Genomic DNA, 26,300 nt, shown 5'->3' with positions numbered 1-26,300 from the left:
CTCTTCCCTTGAAAGAAATGGTGTATTATCATCACAATACTTAACATTCATCTCTCTTATTAATCTTGTAAAGTAATTCATTTTTGGTTCTAATTTAAAAGAGTTATATATTTTTTTATATTTCTTATTATCATTAACTAAAATTAAATCACAGAAAATACATTGTTTATATGAATCCTCATCATTAAGCCCCACTCTATCACAAGCCGGACAATTCTCTAATTTATCATATGGAGAGTCTGGAAATTCTAAATATCCTTCAGAACTTATCATATTTATGTGGTAAATTTTTACTTAAACTAAACGCAAGTTTATTCATTAATAAATACAATGTTTCAAAGCACAAAAGACAAATTTCAATCAATCTCTACTTCGGTGGAAGATATAGAAAAATATGTCAAAGATGTTAAATTGAACAAAGATAAATATGGAAATTTTTGGGTAAAACCAGTTATGGAAAATAACATGAGCCCCTCTATTTCATTTAAAGGAAGAGCTCTAACTATACCTGGAAAGACATCCATTAAAGTAAATCTAACAAAAGTTTCTCCTCTACTCCTGGCAATTTATTCAAAGCTTGAAAAAGTGATTGACCACGATACTTTGAAAAAGAATGATAAGACCATTAATAATTCTAGAGGAGACATTTGTATTTTCTTTAATAATCCAAAGGGTGTAGATCTAAGTAAAATGAATGATGTTAATATTTCTGGTGAAATGTCATTTCGTTCTATGATAGTTAGAGATTATTTAAAGATAACTTTTGATATAAAAATTGTAGAGATTGAATCTGTTAATGAAAGAAAGTATATAGATATTGATGGGAATATTTTTCTTGCTAATTAAATATGAGTCAATACAGCAGTGAAGATTTTACTATTTCATTGAACTCAGACGATAGTGATGATAGTATTTCATTGAACTTGGACGATGGTGATGATAGTATTTCATTGAACACAGATGATAGTTATGATACTAATAGTTTGTGCTCAAATGATAGTTATGAGAGTAGCTTTATTGATGACTCTGAGTATGATTCTGAGTATTCATGTGATAGTTATGACTTAGATGATTCTGAGTGAAAAAGTGTTTTAGTTTAAGCACAGCGATATATATAAAACGGAGCTGTAAAGCTCAAAAGTGTTTTATTTTAAGCACAGTGATATATATAAAACACCACGTTTTCTCACGCTATAAATATGGTTTATTGTGATACTTGCGAGAAGGAAGTAAAATATTATAAACAACATATTCTCACCGCAAAACATACATACAACATTTTAAACAAACTTTCCCCTCTTCCACCTGAAACAAAACACTGTTCTACATGTAATAAAAATATCCTCAAGAAAGGCTTCAAAATACATCTTAAAACAAATCTACATTTATCAAATTTTATCACAACTAAAAACTCTGATGGAGCATTCAAAGGACATATTAAAATAAGAGTCTTTAACTTCAAACCTCCTGAACCAGAGTCTATAGTTGATGCTGTAGAAATAGTTAAACCTGCTGTTCAAACGTTGATTGAAAAAACACTAAAGGAAATGAAACCACTTAAATTTTATATGGGAGTAAAATTAGAAATGACAAAGGATGAAGGAGTTATAGATGCACCATACATGAGAACTGAGCCACACTTTATATCTTCATATCAAGATTTTAAAACATCAGGAGTCTATGATGAACTTATTAAACAAGAGCAAGATGTGGATAATTCAATCGTAGGAAGTGGATTCAATATAGGAAAAATTATTTACATAGACATTCATATTCTTAAATCAGATCCTCTAAAAGCTTCTTCTTACATTGATTTACCCAGTGTTATCAAAAATAGAAAAGCAGTTATCAATATCAAAAATAAAGACAATAAATGTTTTCTCTGGTCTATTTTAGCACACTTACATCCTCCACATTTTCATGATGAAAGAGTATCTCATTATAAAAAATATGAGAATACATTAAATACGAAAGATCTAAAGTTTCCGATGACTTTAAATGATATTCCTAAATTTGAAAAGATGAATAATTTATCAGTTAATGTTTATGGTCTAACAGAAACAAACAACATTCAGGTTTTAAAGCTTTCTGACAATTGTAAACAAACTCATATTAATCTTCTATATTTTAATTCAGACGAAAATTCACATTATACATACATCAAAGATATTGCTAAATTAATAAAACCACAAGTCTGTAAGAGAACAAATAAAATATATATTTGTTTGCGTTGTCTTAACTTCTTCAATTCACAAGAAAGATTAGATAAACATTCAAATTATTGTGGCGAACATAAATCAACGGTAATCAATATGCCTAAAGAAGGCTCAAAGATCACATTCAAAGATGAAAATAAAAAGATCAAACATCCATTTGTTATATATGCTGATTTTGAAAGTATTTTAGAAAAAATTGATACTGCTTCTCAAGATCCAAAAGAATCATACACAAATAAATATCAAAAACATACTCCTTGTGGTTTTTGTTATTATATCAAATCATCCGTTGGTGATAAATATAACAAGTTAGAGATGTATAGAGGCTCAAATACCCCAGAGGAGTTTGTGAAACGACTAGAAAAAGACTGTGTTCGATTAACCAAGATAATGAGAGAAACCAATAAACCAATGTCCTTAACAAGTAAAGAAAAAAGGGAATTTATAAAAAACAATGTCTGTCATATTTGTGAGGAGAAAATTGGTAAAGGTCTAAAGGTTAGAGACCATTGTCATCTCACTGGTAAATATAGAGGTCCGGCTCATCAAAGTTGTAATATTAATTATCAACTCCCCTCTTTCATTCCTGTCTTTCTTCATAACAACGCTCATTATGATACACATCTATTTATCAAGGAACTCTCAAAGACTTCTGGAAGTATCTCAGCAATTCCAAACACGGATCAGAAATACATTTCATTCACAAAAACAATTCACACATCTCCTATTACTCATATCAGATTTCTTGATACATTTAAATTCATGGCAAGTCCATTGGTTAACTTGGTTCAAAATCTAAAAGAGTTTCCATGTCTTTCAGAGTATTTTTTAGATAAAGATTTTCTAACACAAAAGGGAATTTACCCCTATGACTATATGGACTCATTTGAGAGATTCAATGAAACACAACTTCCTTAAAAGAAAATTTCTATAACAAATTAAATAATAGTCATATATCTGATAAAGATTATGTACACGCACAAAATGTTTGGGAAAAATATAACATCAAGAATCTTGGCGAGTATCACGATTTGTATCTCAAAACTGATGTGCTTTTATTGGCCGATGTATTTGAAGCCTTTAGATCTGTTTGTCGCACTGGATATGGATTGGATCCTGCTCACTACTACACAGCACCTGGATTGGCCTGGAGTGCGATGTTGAAAATGACAAAACAAGATTTGGATTTGATAACCGATGTTGATATGCTTTTGATGATTGAAAAGGCAAAAAGAGGTGGAATTTCACAAGTCTGCTCGAGTAGATACGCAAAAGCAAATAACAAATATCTTCCAAATTATGATCCAACGAAAGAGAGTTCTTACTTGATGTACTATGACGCGAACAACCTGTATGGCTGGGCAATGTCTCAGGCTCTTCCTTATGGAAAACTTAGATGGGTAAAGGAAAAAGACTACAAAAACGTTTTACAAGATGTATGTATCTCTACACAAAAAGAATTGGATGAAGAAAAAGTTGGTTATTATTTTGAAATTGATTTAAAATATCCAGAGGAACTCCATAACCTACACAAAGATCTCCCATTTGCTTGTGAGAAAGCAAGTCCAAAGAAAGAATGGTTGAGTGATTATCAACGATCGTTTGATATAGGTGAATCAACAGAAAAATTACTTACTACATTATATAACAAGAAAAATTATGTTCTACACCAAAGAAATTTGCGACAATATTTATCAAAAGGTCTAAGAGTAGAGAAGATCCATAGGGTTCTAAAGTTCAATCAAAGTCATTGGTTAAAGGGGTACATTGATTTTAATACACAAAGAAGAACAGAGTCAAAAACAGATTTTGAGAAAGACTTTTATAAATTGATGAATAATGCGGTCTTTGGTAAGACTATGGAGAATGTGAGGAAAAGACAAAATATCAGACTATCAACATCTTGGGAACAAGCATCAAAATTAATTAATAGACCGAGTTTTACTCGAGCTGAGGTCTTTACTGAGAACTTTTGTGCGATCCATTTGATTAAAGAGAGTATTGAAATGAACAAACCTATTTATATTGGAACAACAATTCTTGATTTATCAAAGTCATTAATGTATGATTACTTTTATAATAACTTGAGGAAGAAATATCAAAATGATGTTAATCTACTTTATATGGATACAGATAGTTTTATTTTGAAAATTAATACCAACGATGTTTATTCAGACATGAAAAGAGACATTAATATCTATGACACGAGTAATTACAGTCCAGAGAGTGAGTTGTTCTCTTCTAAAAATAAAAAGGTGATTGGAAAGTTCAAGGATGAATTAGGAGGAAATGTTATGAGTGAATTTGTGGGATTGAGGTCAAAGGCTTATGCTTATAAATACATTGTGAATAACGTTGAAAAGACTGATAAGAAGTTAAAAGGTGTAAAGAAAAATGTTATTAAAGAAACAATAAACTTTAAGGATTATTATAACTGTTTAACAACAAAGAAAGAAGAGTTTAGAAAGATTAATGGAATAAGAAGTTATAAACATCAATTATATTCAGAAGAGATAAATAAGAAAGCATTGGGGGCTTTTGATGATAAGAGGTTTATTTTAGAAAATGGAATTGATAGTCTCCCTTATGGTTATATAAGTATATAAGTGATAAGATATATATATAAGTGATAAGATATATATAAGTGATAAGATATACATAAGTGATAAGATATATATAAGTGATAAGATATATATAAGTGATAAGTTAAAAAGGGGGGGGGGGGGGTTGGGGATTTTAACGGGCTACCGCCGCCTTTTTTACTATTATATAAATGATAGAACCAAGTATCAACCAGACTAAAGAGTGGAGGTGTAATCAACCTTGGTATATAAATGGAAAACATAATGAATGTGAAAAATATCAAATAGGTATAATTGAAAAGGCAACTGGTAAAAAAGTTCACAAAACAAATAAGAGAATTAATTTAAATACCGGTGAATTGGGTAAAAAAGATGGAAATATTTTTGAGTGGACGGAAAACTTTGATGGTTGTCAGGAAAATATATACTTTAATTTAAAAATGGTATGTGGCACTGGAGGCGCTCAAGCAAGAACATTGAGGGAGGTTTACCATTTTATCTTAGCTCAGTTAAAATATCTTAATAAAGAACCAAACTCAAACATATTTTTTGTTAATATATTAGATGGTGAAGAGAGTTGTAGGAGAATTAAATTATTTCCCACGCATAAACAAATATTTGTAGGGTCGTTGTTTGAGTGGGTTATATTCACCAGATGATATTAAGAGTAAAAGGTTAAAAGGTCCATGAGGTCAGAAGGATCACAGGTGTTTAAGTGGTCTAATGAATAAGGATAACATGTCAAAAGGTTAGAAGGTTCGTAAAGAACAGGGTGAGAGAAATATAGGTGTTTAGGGGCAATGAGGGAGGGAAAGAATTAATATGGAAGTGAATGGGTCAATGTTTGAGTGGGTCAAAGATTAATCTGCCAGATGATATGTAGAAGAAGGATGATAGGTCTATAAGAGAAAACAAATATTTGTAGTGTTTGAGTGGTCTAATGAACAACATTAAGGATAGGTACTACAGACAAAAGGTTCATAAAGATGAGGGTGGGAGAAATAGAGGTGTTTATGATTTTTGAAAAAGACAAGGGGGTAAATGACATTAGATAGGGATTTCCCATGTTAAACGGAGGTGTCCCAGAAGCAACATTATTACACTACTCCTCTCTATCTCTTTGCTGATGACTCTACTCTCTGTCGCTCCATTCCTCATCCCTCAGATCGGCAGTCTGCAGCCTCCTCACTCTCTGCAGACCTGGACAAAATCACAGACTGGGCAAACAAATGGAACATGTCTTTCAATCCTGATAAATCTCACACTCTTACGATGTCTCTCCGAAAAGACCGACTGGAAAACCCTCCCATCCACTTTCTGAATAATCCTCTCCAAGAAGTTCTGTCACTCAAGCTTTTGGGTCTCACTATTTGCCATGATCTTTCCTGGGAAAACCATATTTCAAATCTGGCCTCCAAAGCCAGTCGCCGACTGGGCATCCTCCGTCGTGCAAAGTCCTTCCTTGGCACACCTGAGCTCCTCACCACATACAAGGCTTTCATCCGCAGCTCTATGGAATACTGCTCTCCCCTCTGGTCTGGTGCTCCTGCCTCACACCTAGCCCGTCTTCACGCCGTTGAAACCAAAGCGTTCAGAATCATTGGAATCTCCCGCGATGAAGTTAACTCCAAGGGCCTTTCACTCACTCACCGCAGGCAGGTTGGTGGTCTTTCCGTCTTCTACCGACTCCTCTCTGGCCTTGCCCCCCCAGCCCTCTCTGGGCTCTGTCCCCCAAATATTCCTACAGGTCGCACAAGATCTGCCTGCAACCCTCTTATGGTTAAACTGCCAAAATCAAGACTTTCTGCTCACCTTCACTCTTTCATTCCTCTTTTCTCCCACCTCTGGAACAAACTCCCTCACTCTCTTCAATCCCACTCCACCCTCCAGGTCTTTAAAACAGCTGTTCACCACCATCTCTTATCCTCCCCCATCCAAAACCTTGATCTTTTCTACCCCCGCTAATTTCGGTCCCCTTGTGTTTTATACCTCTCCCCCCCCACCCCCCCTCCCCTTCCCACGCCTCTTGCCCCCAAGCCCTCTCCCTCCCACACTTCTCCCTGCTCTCAAATGTTGTGGTTGTGTGCTTCCCCTTCTCTCCCCCTCTTGTCTTCCGCTCCCTCTTTTTGTATATTTTGTTTGTCTGGTTGATTTGTTTGTGAAATAAATGTTAGCTCTTTCACGAGCCTCGATTCAGTATACAAAAAAAAAAAGAAAAAAAAAAAATCATTTTTGTCAGGTCAGTCTTTTGGGACTGCCACTGGTAACATGTAACCCTTAACCCAGTGCTACCGACCGCATGGTTGGGTTGTTGGTGACTAAACCAACACCCCTCACTGGTTTTGCTTGTTGGGAGGGTGACAGTGTGACATCCTGCCAGGACTAAAAACAACACCTGACAACAGGCAGATGAGCTCCCGTAGGGAGCCAACGGCCATCCAGTAAGGAGATGGCGTCTCCGAAAAAACACCCATCTGGTTTGGTCATGAGTAACACTGAACCAAAACAACGCCAGTGGAAATCTGTTGCAACAAACCTGAGCAGGATATGTACCAAAGAGAGGCCTCCAGGCCTGATGTCTCAGACCCACCAGAAAACCAAGATGGCAAACATATTATTTCGTATGGGTACCATGGTGGGTGGAGTCCAGCAACAAATGTGGGTGAGATCTGGCAGCTGTCAGACCAATGGGTGCACATTTCAAAAATCGGCCCCCAACATGAACCGCAGCAACAACAGCAACACCAACCACGCAGAGCTCTTGTAGACTTGCGATGCGTCACAGGTATCATAGATCACCAAGGCCACCCAAGATCACCATTAATTACCCCTGCCACCAAAGGTGGATGGAGGTTATGTTTTCACCCCTGTCTGTCTGTTTGTCTGTCTGTTTGTCTGTCCGTTTGTGAACAAAATATCTCAAAAAGTTGTGGACGGATTCTGACGACATTTGGCAGAGATGTAGCGTGTGTGACAAGGACGAAATTATTCGATTTTGGTGAAGATCCGAATTCGGATCCGGCTGCTGGAATTTTTATAAGGGAATTCCTCAACATTGGGAGATAGGGCCAAAAACGATACATAGCAGGATTTCTCAAAATGTTATGGACGGATTTGGACGAAACTTGTTGGACAGGTTGTGTGTAAGTGACAAGGAAGAATCCTTTCAATTTTGGTGAAGATCCGGATCCGGATCCAGCTAGTATAATTTAAGTGATTCTTCACCATTGAGTGATACGGCCAACCAGGTGGAGGTATGCTCTCTACTGAGTGCCGTTCTAGTTTGCTGTTGACTGCAAACCAAAGTCATGGTATATCATTTTAATGTATCATTTTTGATGTGTTCTTGAGGGATCACCAATTTCGATTTAAACTCAAACGTTTGCTGAGGTGCCTCTTTACCAGAACTCCTGCAGAATTGAAAGGTCCATCACTTATTCTTTTTGCATTTCAGCCGGTTCATTTGCAGGATTTTTTGTATAATTACTCATCCGGATATTGCCGAGCACTTTCCAGACACAATAATCATGGTGATCCAAAGCGAATTATATATTGATTGCACCCTTGATTCATTGATATGATGTTCTGGGTTCGATTGTGAGGACAAATTACCCACAAAACCGAAAATAAAAGCATGTGCCGTAGTGAAGGTCACAGCGAGGGGGAAAAAACAAACTTGATTGGAAGACGTTTGCGTCACCTTTTCCTGCATTCTACACACGCTCGCTGTTATGGCCAAAGGCAATCTCGGAACACCTGTTTTGGGGGGCCCCGAGATCACATTTGATCGAAAACACAGCCTTATTCTCACAATGACTATGAAATAACAATGCCCGTAATCACACACACACACACACACACACACACACACACACACACACACACACACACACACACACACACACACACATATATGCACATATATACACATAAACACACACGCACATATATATACACATAAACACACACGCACATATATATGCACATATATACACATACACACATACATACAGTCACATGAAAAAGTAAGTACACCCCATGTAAAGTTTGACTTTTTCAACATATTTCAACATACAGCTATTTGATCTTCATTTCAACAATATTGATAGATAAAGGTGATATAATATAACAAATATCATGAAACATTTACATTTTGTAGTCCATTGTATAATTTAAATAAACATAAATGCAAATTTCGAATGTGGAAAAAGTAAGTACACCCTTGGCTCTAATAGGTGGTATTGCCCCCTTTGGCAGAAACAACGTCAAGTAGGCGTTTCTTATAACTGTCTACCAGTCTCTGACATCGACTGGGAGAAATTTTTGCCCACTCCTCCATACAGAATTATTTCAGCTGTGCGATGTTTGAGGGGTTTATTGCATGCACAGCTCGTTTCAAATCCCCCCACAACATCTCGATGGGATTTAGATCCGGGCTTTGACTTGGCCATTCCAGAACCCTCCATTTCTTTCTTTTCAGCCATTCCTTGGTGGATTTACTGGTATGTTTAGGGTCATTGTCATGTTGCAAGGTCCACCTTCAGTTGAGCTTCAACTCTCCGACAGATGGCCTCACATTATCATCAAGAACCCTCTGGTACAATGAAGAATTCATGGTGGATTTTATGATTGTGAGCTGCCCAGGCCCTGATGCAGCAAAGCTGCCCCAAACCATAATATTTCCACCACCATGCTTTACAGTTGGTATCAGGTTCTTGTGGTCAAATGCTGTTTTTGGTTTTCGCCAAACATGTCTTCTGGTACTGTGGCCAAATAGCTCTACCTTTGACTCATCTGTCCAGAGCACATTGTTCCAGAAGTGCTGGTCTTTGCCTCGGTGTTCATTGGCAAACTTTAGTCTTGCCCTGATGTTCTTTCTGGACAGCAAAGGTTTCCTCCTGGCACACCTCCCATGTAGATCAAATGTGTGCAGCCTCTTTCTCATGGTCGACTCGTGCACTTTGACATCAACAGTGGCAAGAGCTACCTGTAGGTCCCGTGATGACATTCTGGGGTTCTTAGAGACTTATTTCAGCATCTAGCGGTCTGCTCTCGGGCTGAACTTGCTGGGGCGGCCTGGCCTGAACAAGTTGGCAGTTGTTTGGAATCTTCTCCACTTGTAGATGATCTTCCGGACAATCGATGATTGATTTCAAATTGTTTGGAGATGTTTTTAAATCCCTTCCCAGACTCGTAGGCATCTATAACCTTCTTTCTGAAGGCCTCAGAGAGCTCTTTTGATCTAGGCATGGTGACGCCGCACACTTCAACAACAAAGAGCAAACCAAACTAAATGTCTGAGGTTTAAATAAGACAGGTTCCTCCAAGATCCTCTCTGACGATGTTCTAATCATTTGCACCTGAGCTGGTGCACCTGATTCTAATTTTAGGTATTTGAAGTAGTGATAAATGTTGGGGTGTACTTACTTTTTGCACATGCGAAATTTGCATTTATGTTTATTTAAATTATACAATGGACTACAAAATGTAAATGCTTCATGATATTTGTTATATTATATCACCTTTATCTATCAATATTGTTGAAATGAAGATCAAATAGCTGTATGTTGAAACATGTTGAAAAAGTCAAAACTTTACATGGGGTGTACTTACTTTTTCACGTGACTGTATACATGCATACACACATACACATATACACACACATATATATGCACACATATACACACACACATACATCTTGTTTTTTTAATTTTTGTTTCTCACAATTCTATCTTTTATGATTTTCAATTCTTATTTTAAAATGCATTTAATTAATTGTACAGTATCTGTTAGAAAGTCTCTGATGTTATGTGTATGATATACGTGAACGTTTCCTGCTTTGCTTATGAATGTTTTCTTGCAATATGTTGATGCCATGTTGGTGTAGTGCGAGCCGGTAATTCTTACTTTTTTCTCTTAATTTGCACCGGAAAGGGAGGAGAGTGAGACTTCCGGCTTCTTGCTGATGGCTCGTGTGAGCGAGTTGATTGCCGCCATCTTTGCCTTGTTTTATTAAATGTGCCGAAGGAGTTTAGTGTCTCGTCCTGTCCGAACCGTTTGATCACGGCCCTTTTCCTGGATCCACTGTTCTCTATCATCCTCCGTACTAGCTAGCCTTTACCGTAGGATTTCAAACCCTGCTTTTCAGTATCGGTTGTTCCTAAACTTAAATATAAATAATTTAAAGGATTGCTGTAAATGATGTTAATTTCACAACATCCGATATTAAACATTATTTAAATTGTAAACCTCAAAACATAGTTCAAGCCTCAAGTAACATAGTAGTCATAGCTCAAGTTCCATACCTCAAGCAAGAACCTTAACCTGTAAGCAATTGACTATTTTTCCGACTGCACGGATCATCAGCTGGGCATTTTTCTTCCTCGAGGTTTTGATCCTTTCAGCCCAGGACCTCTCCAAACGGCGGATCCACAACCTCGATCATGAAACCACATCAATAGATGTTACATCAGTAGATCCACAACCTCAGTTGCGTCCAGGCAGTCAGTCAACCCATCAATGCAACATCACTTATTACAACTTTACTCGCTGGAGGATTTAATGTATTATCTTATCACATATTTATAACTTTCCTTACACACTCCATAATATGATAAAACATTAAAATATGCACGTCTTACCTTAAATAAACCATATCTACCAGCCAGCACGACCACACCACCTACCTCTGGATCAAACTGTATTTCGAATGTCCAAACTGTCACCTATAATGGTTTTTTGCAGGCTGCCGTATCCTAGCAACCACTGATTCCTAGCAACATTGATTTGTAGTATATTTAATTCTTATATTGTGTGGTATTTACGTAAAAATCTCATGAATAATATTTTTACTATTCGTATTGTATTTTACTAATTCGATTTGGTGTCTTTTTGTGATCGTAAAGAAAACTTGTTTTAATCTACCAACTGCAGCCCCCTGTGCTAACATACGTCTGACTAGTTGTTGTAATTTATTGACCAGTTCAGAGCTGTGTGTGGTTGCTCTCTCAGTCCTAATTATTTCACCTGCAACCGTACCATAAAATAGCTTTTTAGGAATGTTGCTGTCTAAGAAAGGCATTCGGACAATGTGGAATGGAAATGCATCTCGTTTATCAAATAATTTGGTGTGAAATTTAATATTACTAGGGCATTGCCCGTACGTGGGTGCCCGTTCCTTGCCAATGCCCGTACTATATATATATCTAAAATTATATCCCCCCCCCCCCCTCTATTTACATGAAATGGTTTGGTCCATGAAATGTTTTGGTCCATTCGCAACGCCAAAGCGAACGGCGAACGCTTTACATGAAATGGTTTGGTTCATGAAATGTTTTGGTTCATTCGCAACGCCAAAGCGAACGGCGAACGGCTTGCGAGTACAGTGACAACCCCCCCCCCCCCCCCCCTCTATTTACATGAAATGGTTTTCATTAGTTTTAAAACATAGTTTAACGCCAACATAGCGGCAACATAGTTTGCCAACGTGAAATAGAGTCTGATCGCCACGTTCGGCACACGTGATAGCTCGCTGCTCTCTGATTGGTTGAAGCGTTTTTTGGACATAGCTCGGTAAGTACTTCTCCGATTAATTTAAAACCTTGAAAAGGCACATCCTCGGGTCCCTAGCAATATACCTGGCAAGTTTCAAGTATATCGGACCGGTAGTTGTCGAGAAACAGCGGTCACAGACAAACAAACGTACAAACGTACAAACAGAGATTACTGGAATTATAGATAGATGGACATCAATGTCCGGTGGACATTATGGACATCAACATCTCTCGCGAGATCTTGGAGACGGTGGCAGGGGTTTTTGACGATCCACACGGTCTCCACGTTTTTCAAAGTTAAGTCTGTTCACAATTGTATTTTGTCGAAACTGTATTTATCGTTCGGTGTGTGAACTTATAGTGTCCCCCTTGGAAGTTTCTGGGTGTTTATCTTTCATAAATTAATCGTTTGTTTGCCGCGTCGCGAGCAAGGCCTTGCAGCCTCAGGCTTCCCCTGTCGAAGGTTGTTCCTTCCTTCGCTGTTTTGCTAGCTTTTTTGATTTCCCCTTCTCCACCAAGCTTCACCAAACATCTACTATTTGTCTAACGTTGTAACCCCCACACCCCCCCCCCCAAAAACAAACAAAAAAACAAACAAAAAAAAAAACTTTTATTTCCCTTTCTCCTCATGTGCTTTTGCCTCTGCCCACGTGCGCTGTCTCGCCCCGCCCCCATTTTCCCCTTGCCTTCCACCTTTTGCCCTGTTCAAGTGACTCGTGGTCGTCGCTCTAGGCTTCCTCTCCCCATTGGTATTTTTGTGAATATAAGATTGTTCTTCACAGTTCTGTTTAAATATGTTTCAACTATCCCCTTCAGTGTTTTATTCAGTGGTTTATTACAACACGCTGTTTTTCTTCTTATTTAAAAGGCTCCTTTCAATTTCCTCTTCAACTCATTCCATTTCAAAAAAATATTCAATCTCTTATGATTCCAAATCACTCCATGCTCTAAATTCTCATTCATTCCATCCCTCCTCCATCGTTCTTAAACGAATCGCTAACTTGAAAATCACAACAAACCCAATTTGTTATATATGTTCATCTTTCATTAATCATCCACTTTCTAAACTCCCCCCTTGCCCCTCCCCTTCAAATCTCCCCCCCAACCATCCCTCCCAAATTCTCCCTCCTCCCACCTCCTTCTCAAAGCTGCCTCCTCCCCACTTCGTCTCCCTTCTATGTCATACCTCCACCTCCCCCAACCTTCTACTTTCCTCTGCCCCCCCTCAAACAAACTCTCACTGTGCCTCATTCCATCACCATCAAACCTTTCGTCCTCCTCATCCTTCCCTTTCTTGTAACTCTTCTGTAATCTCTGACACACTATCAACTGCTCTTCCTACATCCCCCTCTCACCCTTCATCTGACCCTACCCCTCCCCTCCCCTGTCCTGCACCCGATGCTCCCCCTCTCTCCTCACTAACGGTATGGACCTCAAACATCCGGGGCCTTCGCTCAAACCTGATTGATCTCTCCATTCAGGTTGCTTCTGAAAATCCAGACTTGATCTGCTGAACAGAAACTTTCCCTCTTCAAGATGTCTCTGATTCCTTAATATCTCTTCCTGGTTACTCCCTCCTCCGGTACGATAGACCTGAGCCTCGTCCTGGTGGTGGGGTGGCTATCTTTATCAAAAACTCTCTTCCTCACTCTCCCTGCACTGCCCTCTCTCCACCCCACCCACAGGAGTACCTCTGGCTACGGCTTCCTCTCCGCTCCCACCTTTTGTTCATATGTGTTCTGTACCGTCCTCCAAACAGTGATGACTCCATTTACATTTCTCTGTCGGACAACATGGACCAACTTCTATCAACTCATCCAAACTCTCTCTTCCTCATATGTGGCGACTTCAACTGTCATTATGCCAGCTGGCTGGGTGTGGGTTCATCTCTCACCAGCCATGGCACCTCAGCAAAGGACTTCTGCGACTCATTGGGACTGACACAATCTGTCAATTTCCCGACCCGGATCTCAGTCAATGGAGTATCTTCTCTTCTGGACTTGGTTATGACTAACTTCCCTGCAAATGTCTGCTGCTCTTCTTCTGCTCCAATCGGTTCTTCTGATCATGTGCTTGTTAAAGTGGACATCTCACTGGCCATTCTCAGAGAGCCTCCTCAGCGCCGACGAGTCTGGCATTTCACTCAGGCCGACTGGCACGGTCTGCAAGCAGCCATAAATCAACTGGACTGGTCTCCCATCTCTAATGCCTCTGACATCAATTCTTCCTGGGAATTCTTCCAAAGCAAACTGCTCTCTCTCATGCACAGATTTATCCCATCTCGTCTTCAGTTGTCTTACCCTTCCTCCCATCCATGGTACACTGAATCTTGTGGTGAGGCAGTTGCCCTGAAACAACTTGCCTTTGCGTCTTGGAAGGCAAATCCAACTGAAGGCAATCTCAGTTCCTTCCACCAAGCTCGAAACAAGTGTGTTTCTACCCTCAGGAGTGCCAGGAAGCACTATCTCTCCACACTCAAGATTGAACTCTCAAACCTGTCTCCTTCCTCCAAATCCTGGTGGCGTCTGGTCAAATCCGTTTCTGGTGTTTGTTCCCCCTCCATCCCCTCGCTTACCTCAAATGGCTACACAGGTGACATCGCACGTGACAAAGCCGAATGCCTCAACTCTGTGTTTGCCTCAAAATCTTGTGTCCCAAACCCATCTCTCTCTGTTCCCACCTTTCCCAGTCGAACCCAACTGCTCCTGGACTCTGTGTCCTTCTCTCCTGACAAGGTGGAGAAGTTTTTATCAAACCTCGACTCTGATTCTGTAACTGGACCAGATGGCATCAGCCCTCGGGTCCTAAAATCCTGCTCTGCCGCTCTATCTCACCCTCTCTCTGTTCTTTTCACCCTCTCTTTTGCTCAAGGTCATCTGCCAGCATCTTGGAAATCAGCAAACATTACCGCTTTACACAAAAAGGTGCAAAAACAGATCCTTGCAACTACAGACCAATCAGCCTGCTCCCAATTATCAGCAAAGTCATGGAATCCATCATTGCTTCGGATATCAAATCCTTCCTCTTCTCCAATGGCTTGATCTCTGATCATCAATTTGGATTCAGACCAGGTCATTCTACTCTGGACATGTTGCTTCTGCTGTCTCAACAATGGATGGAGGTCCTCAATGCCAAACAGGAAATTAGAGCTGTCTCACTTGACATATCACGTGCCTTCGATACGGTCTGGCACCCATCTCTGCTCACCAAACTCACCTCCTATGGTATTCAGGGAAATCTCCACTCATGGCTTGCGGATTTCCTCTCTGGTCGTAGGCAACGTGTGGCCCTGAATGGATTTCTCTCATCTTCCCTGCCTGTTCTGGCTGGAGTTCCCCAAGGTAGTGTTCTGGGCCCTGTGCTATTTCTGGTCTTCATCAATGATCTCTGCGACTCTCTGGAAAATCCTCTCTATCTCTTTGCTGATGACTCCACTATCTGCCGCTCCAGTCCTCATCCCTCAGATCGGCAGTTTGCAGCCTCCTCACTCTCTGCAGACCTGGACAAAATCACAGACTGGTCAAACAAGTGGAACATGTCTTTCAATCCTGACAAATCTCACAGTCTTACAATGTCTCTCCGAAAGGACCGACTGGACAACCCTCCCATCTACTTTCTCAACAATCCTCTCCAAGAAGTTCTGTCGCTCAAGCTTTTGGGTCTCACTATCTGCCATGATCTTTCTTGGGAAAACCACATTTCCAAGCTGGCCTCCAAAGCCAGTCCTGGGCTGGGCATCCTCCGTCGTGCGAAGTCCTTCCTTGGCACACCTGAGCTCCTCACCACATACAAGGCTTTCATCCGCAGCTCAATGGAATACTGTTCCCCCCTCTGGGCTGGTGCTCCTGCCTCACACCTTGCTCGGCTTCACGCTGTTGAGGCCAAAGCTTTCAGAATCATTGGAATCTCCTGCGATGTAGTCAACTCCGTGGGCCTTTCACTCACTCACCGCAGGCAGGTTGGTGGTCTTTCTGTCTTCTACCGACTCTTCTCCGGCCTTGCTCCCCCAGCTCTCTCTGTGCTCTGTCCCCCCAATATTCCTTGAGGTCGCACAAGATCTGCCTGCAACCCTCTTATGGTTAAACTGCCAAAGTCTAGGCTCTCTGCTCACCTTCACTCTTTCATTCCCCTCTTCTTCCTCCTCTGGAACAAACTCCCCCACTCCCTTCAATCCCACTCCTCCCTCCAGGTCTTTAAAACAGCTGTTCACCACCATCTCTTATCTTCCCCCATCGAAAACCTTGATCTTTTCTACCCCCGGTAATTCACCCCAGAGTCCTTGCAGTGTTCATATGTTTTATTCCTCTCCCACCTCCCCCCAAGTCCTCCCGATGTCCCTGCTCTCAAATGTTGTGTTTGTGTCCTTCCCCCTCTCTCCCCATCTTGTCTGCCGCTCCCCTTGTTTTTTTGTGTTTTGTGTGTCGGTTTGTCTTTTTGTGTGATTAATGTTAGCTCTTTCACGAGCCTCGATCTTGTATACAAAAAAAAAAGAAAAAAAAAAAGTGCAATTATAAAAAGGAAACTGAAGTGGAAGATTGGTTTTCCTTTTTAAATTCAAGTTCTTTTGGATATATGTCATCACTAGCAGAGGTACCCGGCTTTGCACGGGAGTGGGAGGAGGGGGAGGGGGAAGAGGAGGGGAGGGGAACGGGGGGGAGGGGGGAGGGGGAAGCGGGGGAGGAGGAGGGGAGGGGGAAGAGGAGGGGAGGGGAATGGGGGGGGAGGGGGAAGGGGGGGAGGGGGGAGGGGAAGGGGGGAGGGAAGGGTGCGGGGGTGCCCAGGGGAAGAAGGGCCCCTCCCCCTCCCCCTCCCCCCCCTTTCCCCTCCCCCCCTCCCCCTTCCCCCTCCCCCTTCCCCCTCCCCCTCCCCCCCCTCCCATCCCCTTCCCCCTCGTTCCCCTCCCCTTCTCTTCCCCCTCCCCTCCTCCTCCCCCTTCACACCAGGGGGGTTGACTCAGCCTGTCATCCCACCGAGGTCGGAAGTCGGAACTCATTGTCGTCAAATAAATGTAGCCTGTATGTTTCACTCTTTGTCACATGCCGTTGGTCCCATGTCAATCGGATGAAGTTGAAAAATTAACGTTACGAAGGTTCTCTGGGACGTACTGATTCCGAATAATGAAGTTGAAAAATTAACGTTCCGAAATACGCTAATTACGCTAACAGAAGCGCTGGAGGGAGCACTGCGCTCCCTCCCTTAGATTCCCTCCCTCTTCTGCTAGCGCTAATTACGCGTAACACACTAATTTTAAAACCCGAAGTTTTTTTAATTTTAAGGTGTGCTGTAGTCAGAAGCGCTAGAAGCGCTGCGCTCCCTCCCTTCGAATCCCTCTCTCTTCTGCTAGTGCTAATAATACGCTAATTTTAAAACCCGAAATTTTTAAAATGTTTATGTCTCCGTGACATTCCTGGGACCATCCCGAGTCGAACAGTACTTTCCGCTCGCAAATCCGTCCACGGGTTCTCGAGATCTTAGAGATCATAGATACATAGATCAGGACCAACTCTACTTTATATATATCGAAGGTGTGCTGTAGTCAGAAGCGCTAGAAGCGCTGCGCTCCCTCCCTTCGAATCCCTCTCTCTTCTGCTAGTGCTAATAATACGCTAATTTTAAAACCCGAAATTTTTTAAATGTTTATGTCTCCGTGACATTCCTGGGACCATCCCGAGTCGAACAGTACTTTCCGCTCGCAAATCCGTCCACGGGTTCTCGAGATCTTAGAGAGCATAGATAGAGGCCAACTCTACTTTATATATATAGATGAAGCTGATCAAATACAAATCCATCATTAATTGCCAACAAATATTCAGTGAATCTAAACACGTTTCCACATCTTCGCGCATTTGTTAATTTGTTCCTGCACATGTTCTGGACCCAATCAAACTCGTACATGTGCAGAAACAAATTTGCAAAGAAAGGGGCCGGATCTGAACCCATGGGTATGCCCACTGTCTGCTGGAGTATCTTGGGATCTGAATCCATGGGTATGCCCACTGTCTGCTGGAGTATCTTGGGATCTGAATCCATGGGTATGCCCACTGTCTGCTGGGAGTATCTTGTTGCCAAATGTAAAGAAACTGTTGTTTAGCAGAAATCAAATACTTTCTTTGAGTTTACTTTTTGAAAAACTGCATCAATATTGATTATCCTTTACAGACCAGTGTGCTTTGTTTTGATATACATTAATGAATACTTTATTGCCTCCTGCAAATGATTTATCTATCGCTCTGTCCAATGTGGTTACGAGGTTGTTGCGGTTACACACACACTGTGGTGGATGGATACTTTGTGACCTGAGAGGGCTCTTTCACCTTCTGGAACCCGCATATGGAGATAACAATCAACGACACACACCACAATTAATTTTGTTACTTTTAAAGACTTTGGCAAGGACAAGATACAAAGATTAAGTACTGTTCCTTGTGTTCACTTTGAAAGCAACTTTCCTTTGATTTATTTTTGTGCTGTAAAAATACGCTTCGTAAAATATATCATTACCATAGTCGTTTTCATTCTTTAGTTCATATATCACTCCATTCACTGTTACTTTAATTTTCTTTACCTTTTTCTCTTCATTACTTGGCCAAAAAAAATATTTTTTTGCAAGTATGTTGATCACTCCGTGTGTGTGTGTGTGTGTGTGTGTGTGTGTGTGTGTGTGTGTGTGTGTGTGTCCGCTCACTTATACTTGCCTACAGGTCACAATTTTAAACCGATCTTCACAAAACTTTACCAAATGGTAGAGTTCGTGGTCCGGCAAAATCCTATATATTTTTGGGGTCAAAAGGTCAACATAGGCCAAAGGTCAACCACTCTTCAAATTTCTAAAATCCTCAATTTTCATCCGATTGACTTGAAATTTGAAGAGGATTTACATATCAGCTTACTGAATTCAACCACCAACTATTTTTGAGATTAGCTTAGGCCAAAAGGTCAACATAGGCTAAAGGTCAACCAATTTTTTCAAATTTCTAAAATCCTCAATTTTCATCCGATTGACTTGAAATTTGAAAAGGATTTTCATATCACCTTACTGAAAGCAACCACCAACAATTTTTGAGGTCGGCATAGGCGAAAACGTCAACATAGGCCGAATTTCTAAAATTGGCAATTTTCATCCGATTAACTTAAACTTTGAAGACGGTTTGCATATCAGGTCACTGAATTCAACCACTAATTATTTTTGAGGTCAAAAGGATGCTCCACTGAGTGCCATGTTACTTTGTTCTGTTTTGCCAAGTGTCACTCTATGAGTGATTTTTCATTTTCTTGTTGATTGACATTTGTTTATTTGTTTTGTAGATTTTGGCAAAGAGAGGGGATCTGGAGTGTTTTTTCTTCCTCGCCTGCATCAGGTGCAATGGCAGCCTTACCTTCTGAAGTGCTCCTTGAAGATGACCTTTGCAAGGTGAGAAATCCATTGATATTATGCATATTCCTTGCAACATAATTTATTCCATCACTGGTTTACACTATGGAGCTTTCGGTCTTTCATTATTAGTCCCCTACCGGTGTACACCGGAGGGGACTATAGGTTTGCACGCCGTCCCTCCGTCGGTCAGTCCGTCAGTCCGTCAGTCTGTCTGTCAGTCTGTCAATCTGTCAGTCTGTCAGTCTGTCAGTCTGTCAGTCCATCAGTCCGTCACGCAAAGAACAGTTTTGCGGACTTGTTTTCTAAACTCTTAATGCTAATGATTTCAAACTTGGTACATGGTTTCCTCATGATAAGTTACAGATCAAGTTCGAACTTCACGACGTTTCGATCATTTTTGACAAAGTTATGGCACTTTGAACCTTGGGAATTCTGATAATTCTGATGATCCTTAACTCGGTGCCATTTTAAGTTTTAATTTCCTTTAAAAAACATTTTCTCTGCAATAATTGAACCGATTGAGATCAAATTTTCACCGTAGGAGGGACTCGGTCTGTAGAATATTTTAATGGTAATTATGACGTCACAGGTCACGTGGTTCGGCCGCCATATTGTTTTTCGTGAAAACACGAAAACCCCTTTTTCTCTGCAACGGCTGAACAGATCGAGGCCAAACTTTGCAGGCTGAATCGCATACCCATGTCGAACAAAAAAGTCAGCGAGCATGACGTCATGCATCACATGGTTTCAGAATTATGACGTTTTTAAGCATGAACCTTTAAAACCGAGCTCCTCCCTCATTTTTGATCCAATCGAGGGAAAACTTCACAGATCTGTTCAGCACGTCAGTCTACTAAAATGTCCTTTTTGGAATTTGCGATAGGTCACATGGTTTGGCAGATATCGTTAATTAAACGATAATATTTAAAAAAAAAAAGGATATCTCTTGAATCGCTAGTACCTCAGACCGTGAGTTGGTAATTATATAATTCACACAGTGCAATACGTGCAGGCCGCTCCACGGAGCGACCTTGCGGGCTTATCAATGAGGCGAGGCGTGACCCACATGTCTCAGCATACCTCAGATCAAGTTTGAAAACCAGCATCAACCATGCATAAATTTGCATATTCTATCATTTTTGACAAAGTTATGGCACTTTGAACTTTGGTAGTGGACATGTATTGCAGCGCAATACTCAGAATGCTTGTTATTATAATTTATTTAACACCTCACTTGGTGCACAGGATGCGTTCCTGGAAAAGAGAGAGCAAATAGAGAATGCGCTAAACGGGGTCGTTGTACCATTGTTTATATGGAGATGCTTTCCCGACAGTTTTATTTATTATGCAAGATCAGCATATGCGGGCTTCATTAGGATATTGATAATTGCGCCAATTATAATATAAATGTTAAACATATTATTTTATAAATAAAATATTTTTTATTATAATAATGTCGGTAAGTATATACTGTATTAACGAAAACATAAAATATGTATGTCCAAACATCAATAAAAATTATATTAACGTCGTTTGAACCCTGATGCATGCTTCCCTTCTTGGGAAATGAAAGTGCGTGATGGCATGCGCTTCCAAAAAAGGCTGTCTGACATTGTGAATGACATTGCGGACGAGCTAAGGAGGGGGGGTAGTTGCTATGCTCGATGATTACCTTGAACGTGTCGGAGAATGAAAGAGGTGCTGGGTTGTCAGCGTTGTCAGCGCTAGCGGAGTCGCCATGCTATGTAAGCAACTGCTATGTGGATGCTATGTAAGCAACTGGAAGTAATATCTCGGGTCTGTAGTTGATAGGATCTGTTTTTCCACCCTTCGTGTAGATGGGAGTTATATTTGCTGACTTCTATGCTCATGGGAGGTAGCCAAAGGAGAAGTACAGATTTAATAAGGCAGACAAAGGGGAAGCAAGAATGGCAGAGCAGAATTTCAGAATACTAGGACGTGCCCGTACGTGGGTGCCCGTACGTGCGTGCAAAAAAACATGCGTGCAAACAACAACAACAAAAAAAAACTTTGAAACCACGTGGCAGTAACGACCACAGAACCGCCCCCTCTATTTACATGAAATGGTTTGGTCCATTTGCAACGACCACAGAACCCCCCCCCTCTATTTACATGAAATGGTTTGGTCCATTCGCAAAGCCAAAGCGAACGGCGAACGGCTAAATCGCCATAGCTCGGTAACTACTTCTCCGATTAATATGAAACCTTGAAAAGGCACATCCTCAGGTCCCCAGCAATATACCTGGCAAGTTTCAAGTATATCGGACCCGTGGTTGTCGAGAAACAGCGGTCTCAGACAAACACACAGACAAACACACACACAGACACACACACACACAGACACACACACACACAGAGATTACTGGAATTATAGATAGATGCGCTCTGATGCCATTCTTGCCCATTGCCGAAGCAGGAGCAAGGCCCGACAGAACCTTCTCCACCTCCTCGGGTTAGAAGGACATGTGACCACTATCTACAGGACTCTGAGGAGCTAAAATGGGAATGGAACGGGAAACATAAGAGTTTAGACACTGCCTCATCTCCGGCTGAGTCTGCACTAATGGCATGTGAGGTGAGGGAGGGCTTGTCGGGGGAGCATCCACCAGAGACGGATTTGAAAAGGTGCCACCATGACTTAGAGGAAGGGATCTGTATGATAGAGAGTTAACCCTTGATATTTACAAGATGGTGCTTCCTGGAAGGCCTCGGGTGTTGCTAGCCTTACGGAATGTTTTGCTTCATTTATCATATATATACCAATAATGCCCAGGTCTTTTGACTCCATTGAAATCGCACAAGGCTGAGTCTTTAACGCAGAGCCATATAATTGTTTGCATTGCATCTTGTGCAAAACTCCAGCGCAGGGTGAGGATTGTACTTGGCCTGCTGGATTATGCAGAGTTGATATCTGATTTTGATGGTCAGATTAGAGTACAGTACATAACTATCTGAGGATAGGTCATGACTCATGCTACAAACTAGGGGCTCAAATCTGCAGCTCTGCTAATAGTTGGCCACAGTGCAAGGATGTTCTCGATTTAATCTTTGCAGAGAATGTGACACAACTTGGTTATAGCTCTTGTTTGTTTACACTTTACAGCAAGTTGGAATGTTCTCCTGCAGAGCTGCCACTTATTTCAAAACAAATAGCTTCATGGTTGATGAGACCTGGTTTTCATGGTAAGAATCTGCAATCAGGTGTCTTTTCTGCCACTGGCTATCCACTTGACATTTAATTTGGGTGTGAACTTGCTGTAATCGAGGCCTTGGAACATTTGAGCAATTTCCTGTTGAAACAGGCACACCCTACCCCTTAGGTAGCCAGCTCTATGTGCCATGTGAGCCAGAGCATTACATCACTTTGGGTAGCTTTGAGCTTCTTGGTGTGTGCTCGGCACAGCTTTAGCTTTATGATGAAGCTCAATTTTGATGATTTATAAAAAAAAATTGCCATTTTGGTAAGTACAATGTTTTATTTTTTAATCTGGTAGTTTTTATTTACTATTCAACCAATTTTGTATGCTTTATAATCGAGTCTTGGATGCCACTTAAAATGATGGTTGAATTTGAAAGCCATTTCTTCCGGGTGGCTTGCGTTTCTGGTATGTCTATGACTGGCTCTCCACTAAATGGGGTGATGATCTGTGCTTATATTAACTTCATAAAATAAACTCTACATCTCTCGGTGTTTTGTGCACCTTCAGTCGTGTTGAGGGCATGATTGTAGGCTACGTGGGTGCCGATTCGACCATGTTTTGCTGGTTTATCTCAGTCTCTGGCGGTCCCACTTTTAATTACTGTAAAAAGCTTTAAGTGTTGCGAAATAACATTCGGCTTTTCTTACCTTTCCTGTTATTTTGAAATCACTACTTTTTTTTTTTCTTTTTTTTTTGTATACAGAATCGAGGCTCGTGAAAGAGCTAACATTTATCACAAAAAAAATAAATCAAACAGACAAACAAAATATATAAAAAGAGGGAGCGGTAGACAAGATGGGGAGAGAAGGGGAAGCACACAAACACAACATTTGAGAGCAGGGACATCGGGAGATGTGTGGGAGGGAAAGGGCTTGGGGGTAGGAGGCATGGGAAGGGGGAAGGGGGAGGGGAGTGGGAGAAGTATAAAACACAAGGACATCAAGGACTTCCAGGAAAGAAGTTGGTATTTCAAAAAGGTGGATTTGGGGTGAAATTAGCGGGGGTAGAAAAGATCAAGGTTTTGGATGGGGGAAGATAAGAGATGGTGGTGAACAGCTGTTTTAAAGACCTGGAGGGAGGAGTGGGATTGAAGAGAGTGAGGGAGTTTGTTCCAGAGGCGGGAGAAAAGCGGCATGAAGGAGTGAAGGTGAGCAGAGAGTCTTGATTTTGGCAGTTTAACCATAAGAGGGTTGCAGGCAGATCTTGTGCGACCTGAAGGAATATTTGGGGGACAGAGCCCAGAGAGAGCTGGGGGAGCAAGGCCAGAGAGGAGTCGGTAGAAGACGGAAAGACCATCAACCTGCCTGCGGGGAGTAAGTGAAAGGCCCTCGGAGATAGCTTCATCGCGGGAGATTCCAATGATTATGAACGCTTTGGTTTCAACAGCGTGAAGACGAGCTAGGTGTGAGGTAGGAGCACCAGCCCAGAGGGGAGAGCAGTACTCCATTGAGCTGCGGATGAAAGCCTTGTATGTGGTGAGGAGCTCAGGTGTGCCAAGGAAGGACTTCGCACGACGGAGGATGCCCAGTCGGCGACTGGCTTTGGAGGCCAGCTTGGAAATGTGGTTTTCTCAGAAAAGATCATGGCAGATAGTGAGACCCAAAATCTTGAGTGACAGAACTTCTTGGAGAGGAATATTCAGAAAGTGGATGGGAGGGTTGTCCAGTCGGTCTTTTCGGAGAGACATCGTAAGAGTGTGAGATTTGCCAGGATTGAAAGACTTGTTCCTCTTGTTTGCCCAGTCTGAGATTTTGTCCAGGTCTGCAGAGAGTGAGGAGGCTGCAGACTGTCGATCTGAGGGATGAGGAATGGAGTGGCAGAGAGTGGAGTCATCAGCAAAGAGATAGAGAGGATTTTCAAGAGAGTCAGAGAGATCATTGATGAAGACCAGAAAAAGCACAGGGCCCAGAACACTGCCTTCGGGAACTCCAGCCTGAACAGGAAGAGGAGATGAGAGAAACCCATTCAGGGCCACACGTTGACTGCTAGACGTGGAAGGAGACTAGAGAGGAAGTCCGCCAGCCATGCGTGGAGATTTCCATGGATACCAAAGGAGGAGAGTTTGGTGAGCAGCGCGGGGTGCCAGACCGTATCGAAGGGACGTGATATGTCAAGGGAGACAGCTCTAATTTCCTGTTTGGCATTGAGGACCTCCATCCATTGTTGAGACAGCAGAAGCAGCATGTCCAGAGTAGAGTGACCTGGTCTGAAACCAAATTGATGATCAGAGATCAAGCCATTGGAGAAGAGGAAAGATTTCATATCCGAAGCAATGATGGATTCCATGACTTTGCTGATAATTGGGAGAAGGCTGATTGGTCTGTAGTTGTTAGGATCTGTTTTTGCACCTTTTTTGTGCAAAGCGGTGATGTTGGCTGATTTCCAAGCAGATGGCAGTTGACCTTGAGCAAAAGAGAGGGTGAAGAGAACAGAGAGAGGGTGAGATAGAGCAGCAGAGCAGGATTTTAGGACCCGTGGGCTGATGCCGTCGGGTCCAGTTGTAGAATCAGAGTCGAGGGTTGACAGAAACTTTTCCACCTTGTCAGGAGGAAAGGACACGGAGTCCAGGAGCAGCAGGGTACGACTGGGTATGGTGGGTACAGAGAGGGATGGGTTTGGGACACAAGATTTAGAGGCAAACACAGAGTTGAGGCATTCAGCTTTTTCACGTGCGGAGTCAGCTGTGTAGCCGTTTGAGGTAAGGGAGGGGATGGAGGGGGAACAAACACCAGAAACGGATTTGACCAGACGCCACCAGGAGAGGTGATATTGTTTGGGAGAGGGAGATAAGGTAAGATTGGATAAGATTGGAAGAGGGAGACAGATAAGAGAGTTCGGTCTTGAGAACGGAGAGATATTGTTTCCTGGCTCTCCTGAGGGTGGACACACACTTGTTTCGGGCTTCGTGAAAGGAAATGAGATTTCCTTCCGTTGGATTTGCTTTCCAGGAGACGAAGGCAAGTTGTTTCTGGGCAACAGCCTCACCACAAGATTCCGTGTACCATGGATGGGAGGAAGGGTATGACAACTGAAGACGAGATGGGATAAATCTGTGCATGAGAGAGAGCAATTTACTTTGGAAGAATTCCCAGGATGAGTTGATGTCAGAGGTGGTAGAGATGGGAGACCAGTCCAGATGATTGATGGCTGCTTGAAGACCGTGCCAGTTGGCCTGAGTGAAATGCCAGACTCGTCGACGCTGAGCAGGCTCCCTGAGGATGGTCAGAGAGATGTCCACTTTAACAAGGACATGATCAGATGATCCGATCGGAGCAGAAGAAGAGCAGCAGACATTTTCAGGGAAGTTAGTCATAACCAAGTCCAGAAGAGAAGATGTTCCGTTGACTGAGATC

At 41.6% G+C, this 26,300-nt stretch overlaps 1 protein-coding gene across 18 annotated transcripts in view; it reads left to right on the top strand.

The window, feature by feature from the left end:
- Window positions 1-26,300, top strand: part of LOC137433876 (5'-AMP-activated protein kinase subunit gamma-2) — a 216,020-nt gene that overhangs the window by 113,015 nt on the left and 76,705 nt on the right. For 13 of the 18 annotated variants that reach the window (XM_078785988.1, XM_078785991.1, XM_068126309.2 and 10 more), the window contains exon 2: window positions 19,657-19,762. In XM_078785988.1, the coding sequence (XP_078642114.1) occupies window positions 19,657-19,762 (106 nt within the window). Of the gene's footprint in view, window positions 1-19,656; window positions 19,763-23,095; window positions 23,209-26,300 lie in introns of those variants that run through there. The other 5 variants (XM_078785993.1, XM_078785992.1, XM_068126314.2 and 2 more) reach the window with 4 other exon arrangements.

Source organism: Myxine glutinosa, chromosome 10 (assembly GCF_964187855.1).
Source record: "Myxine glutinosa chromosome 10, kmMyxGlut1.1, whole genome shotgun sequence".
Lineage (NCBI taxonomy): Eukaryota > Metazoa > Chordata > Myxini > Myxiniformes > Myxinidae > Myxine > Myxine glutinosa.
The sequence above is the reverse complement of the archived record's forward strand: the minus strand, read 5'-3'. Positions and strand labels throughout refer to the sequence as shown.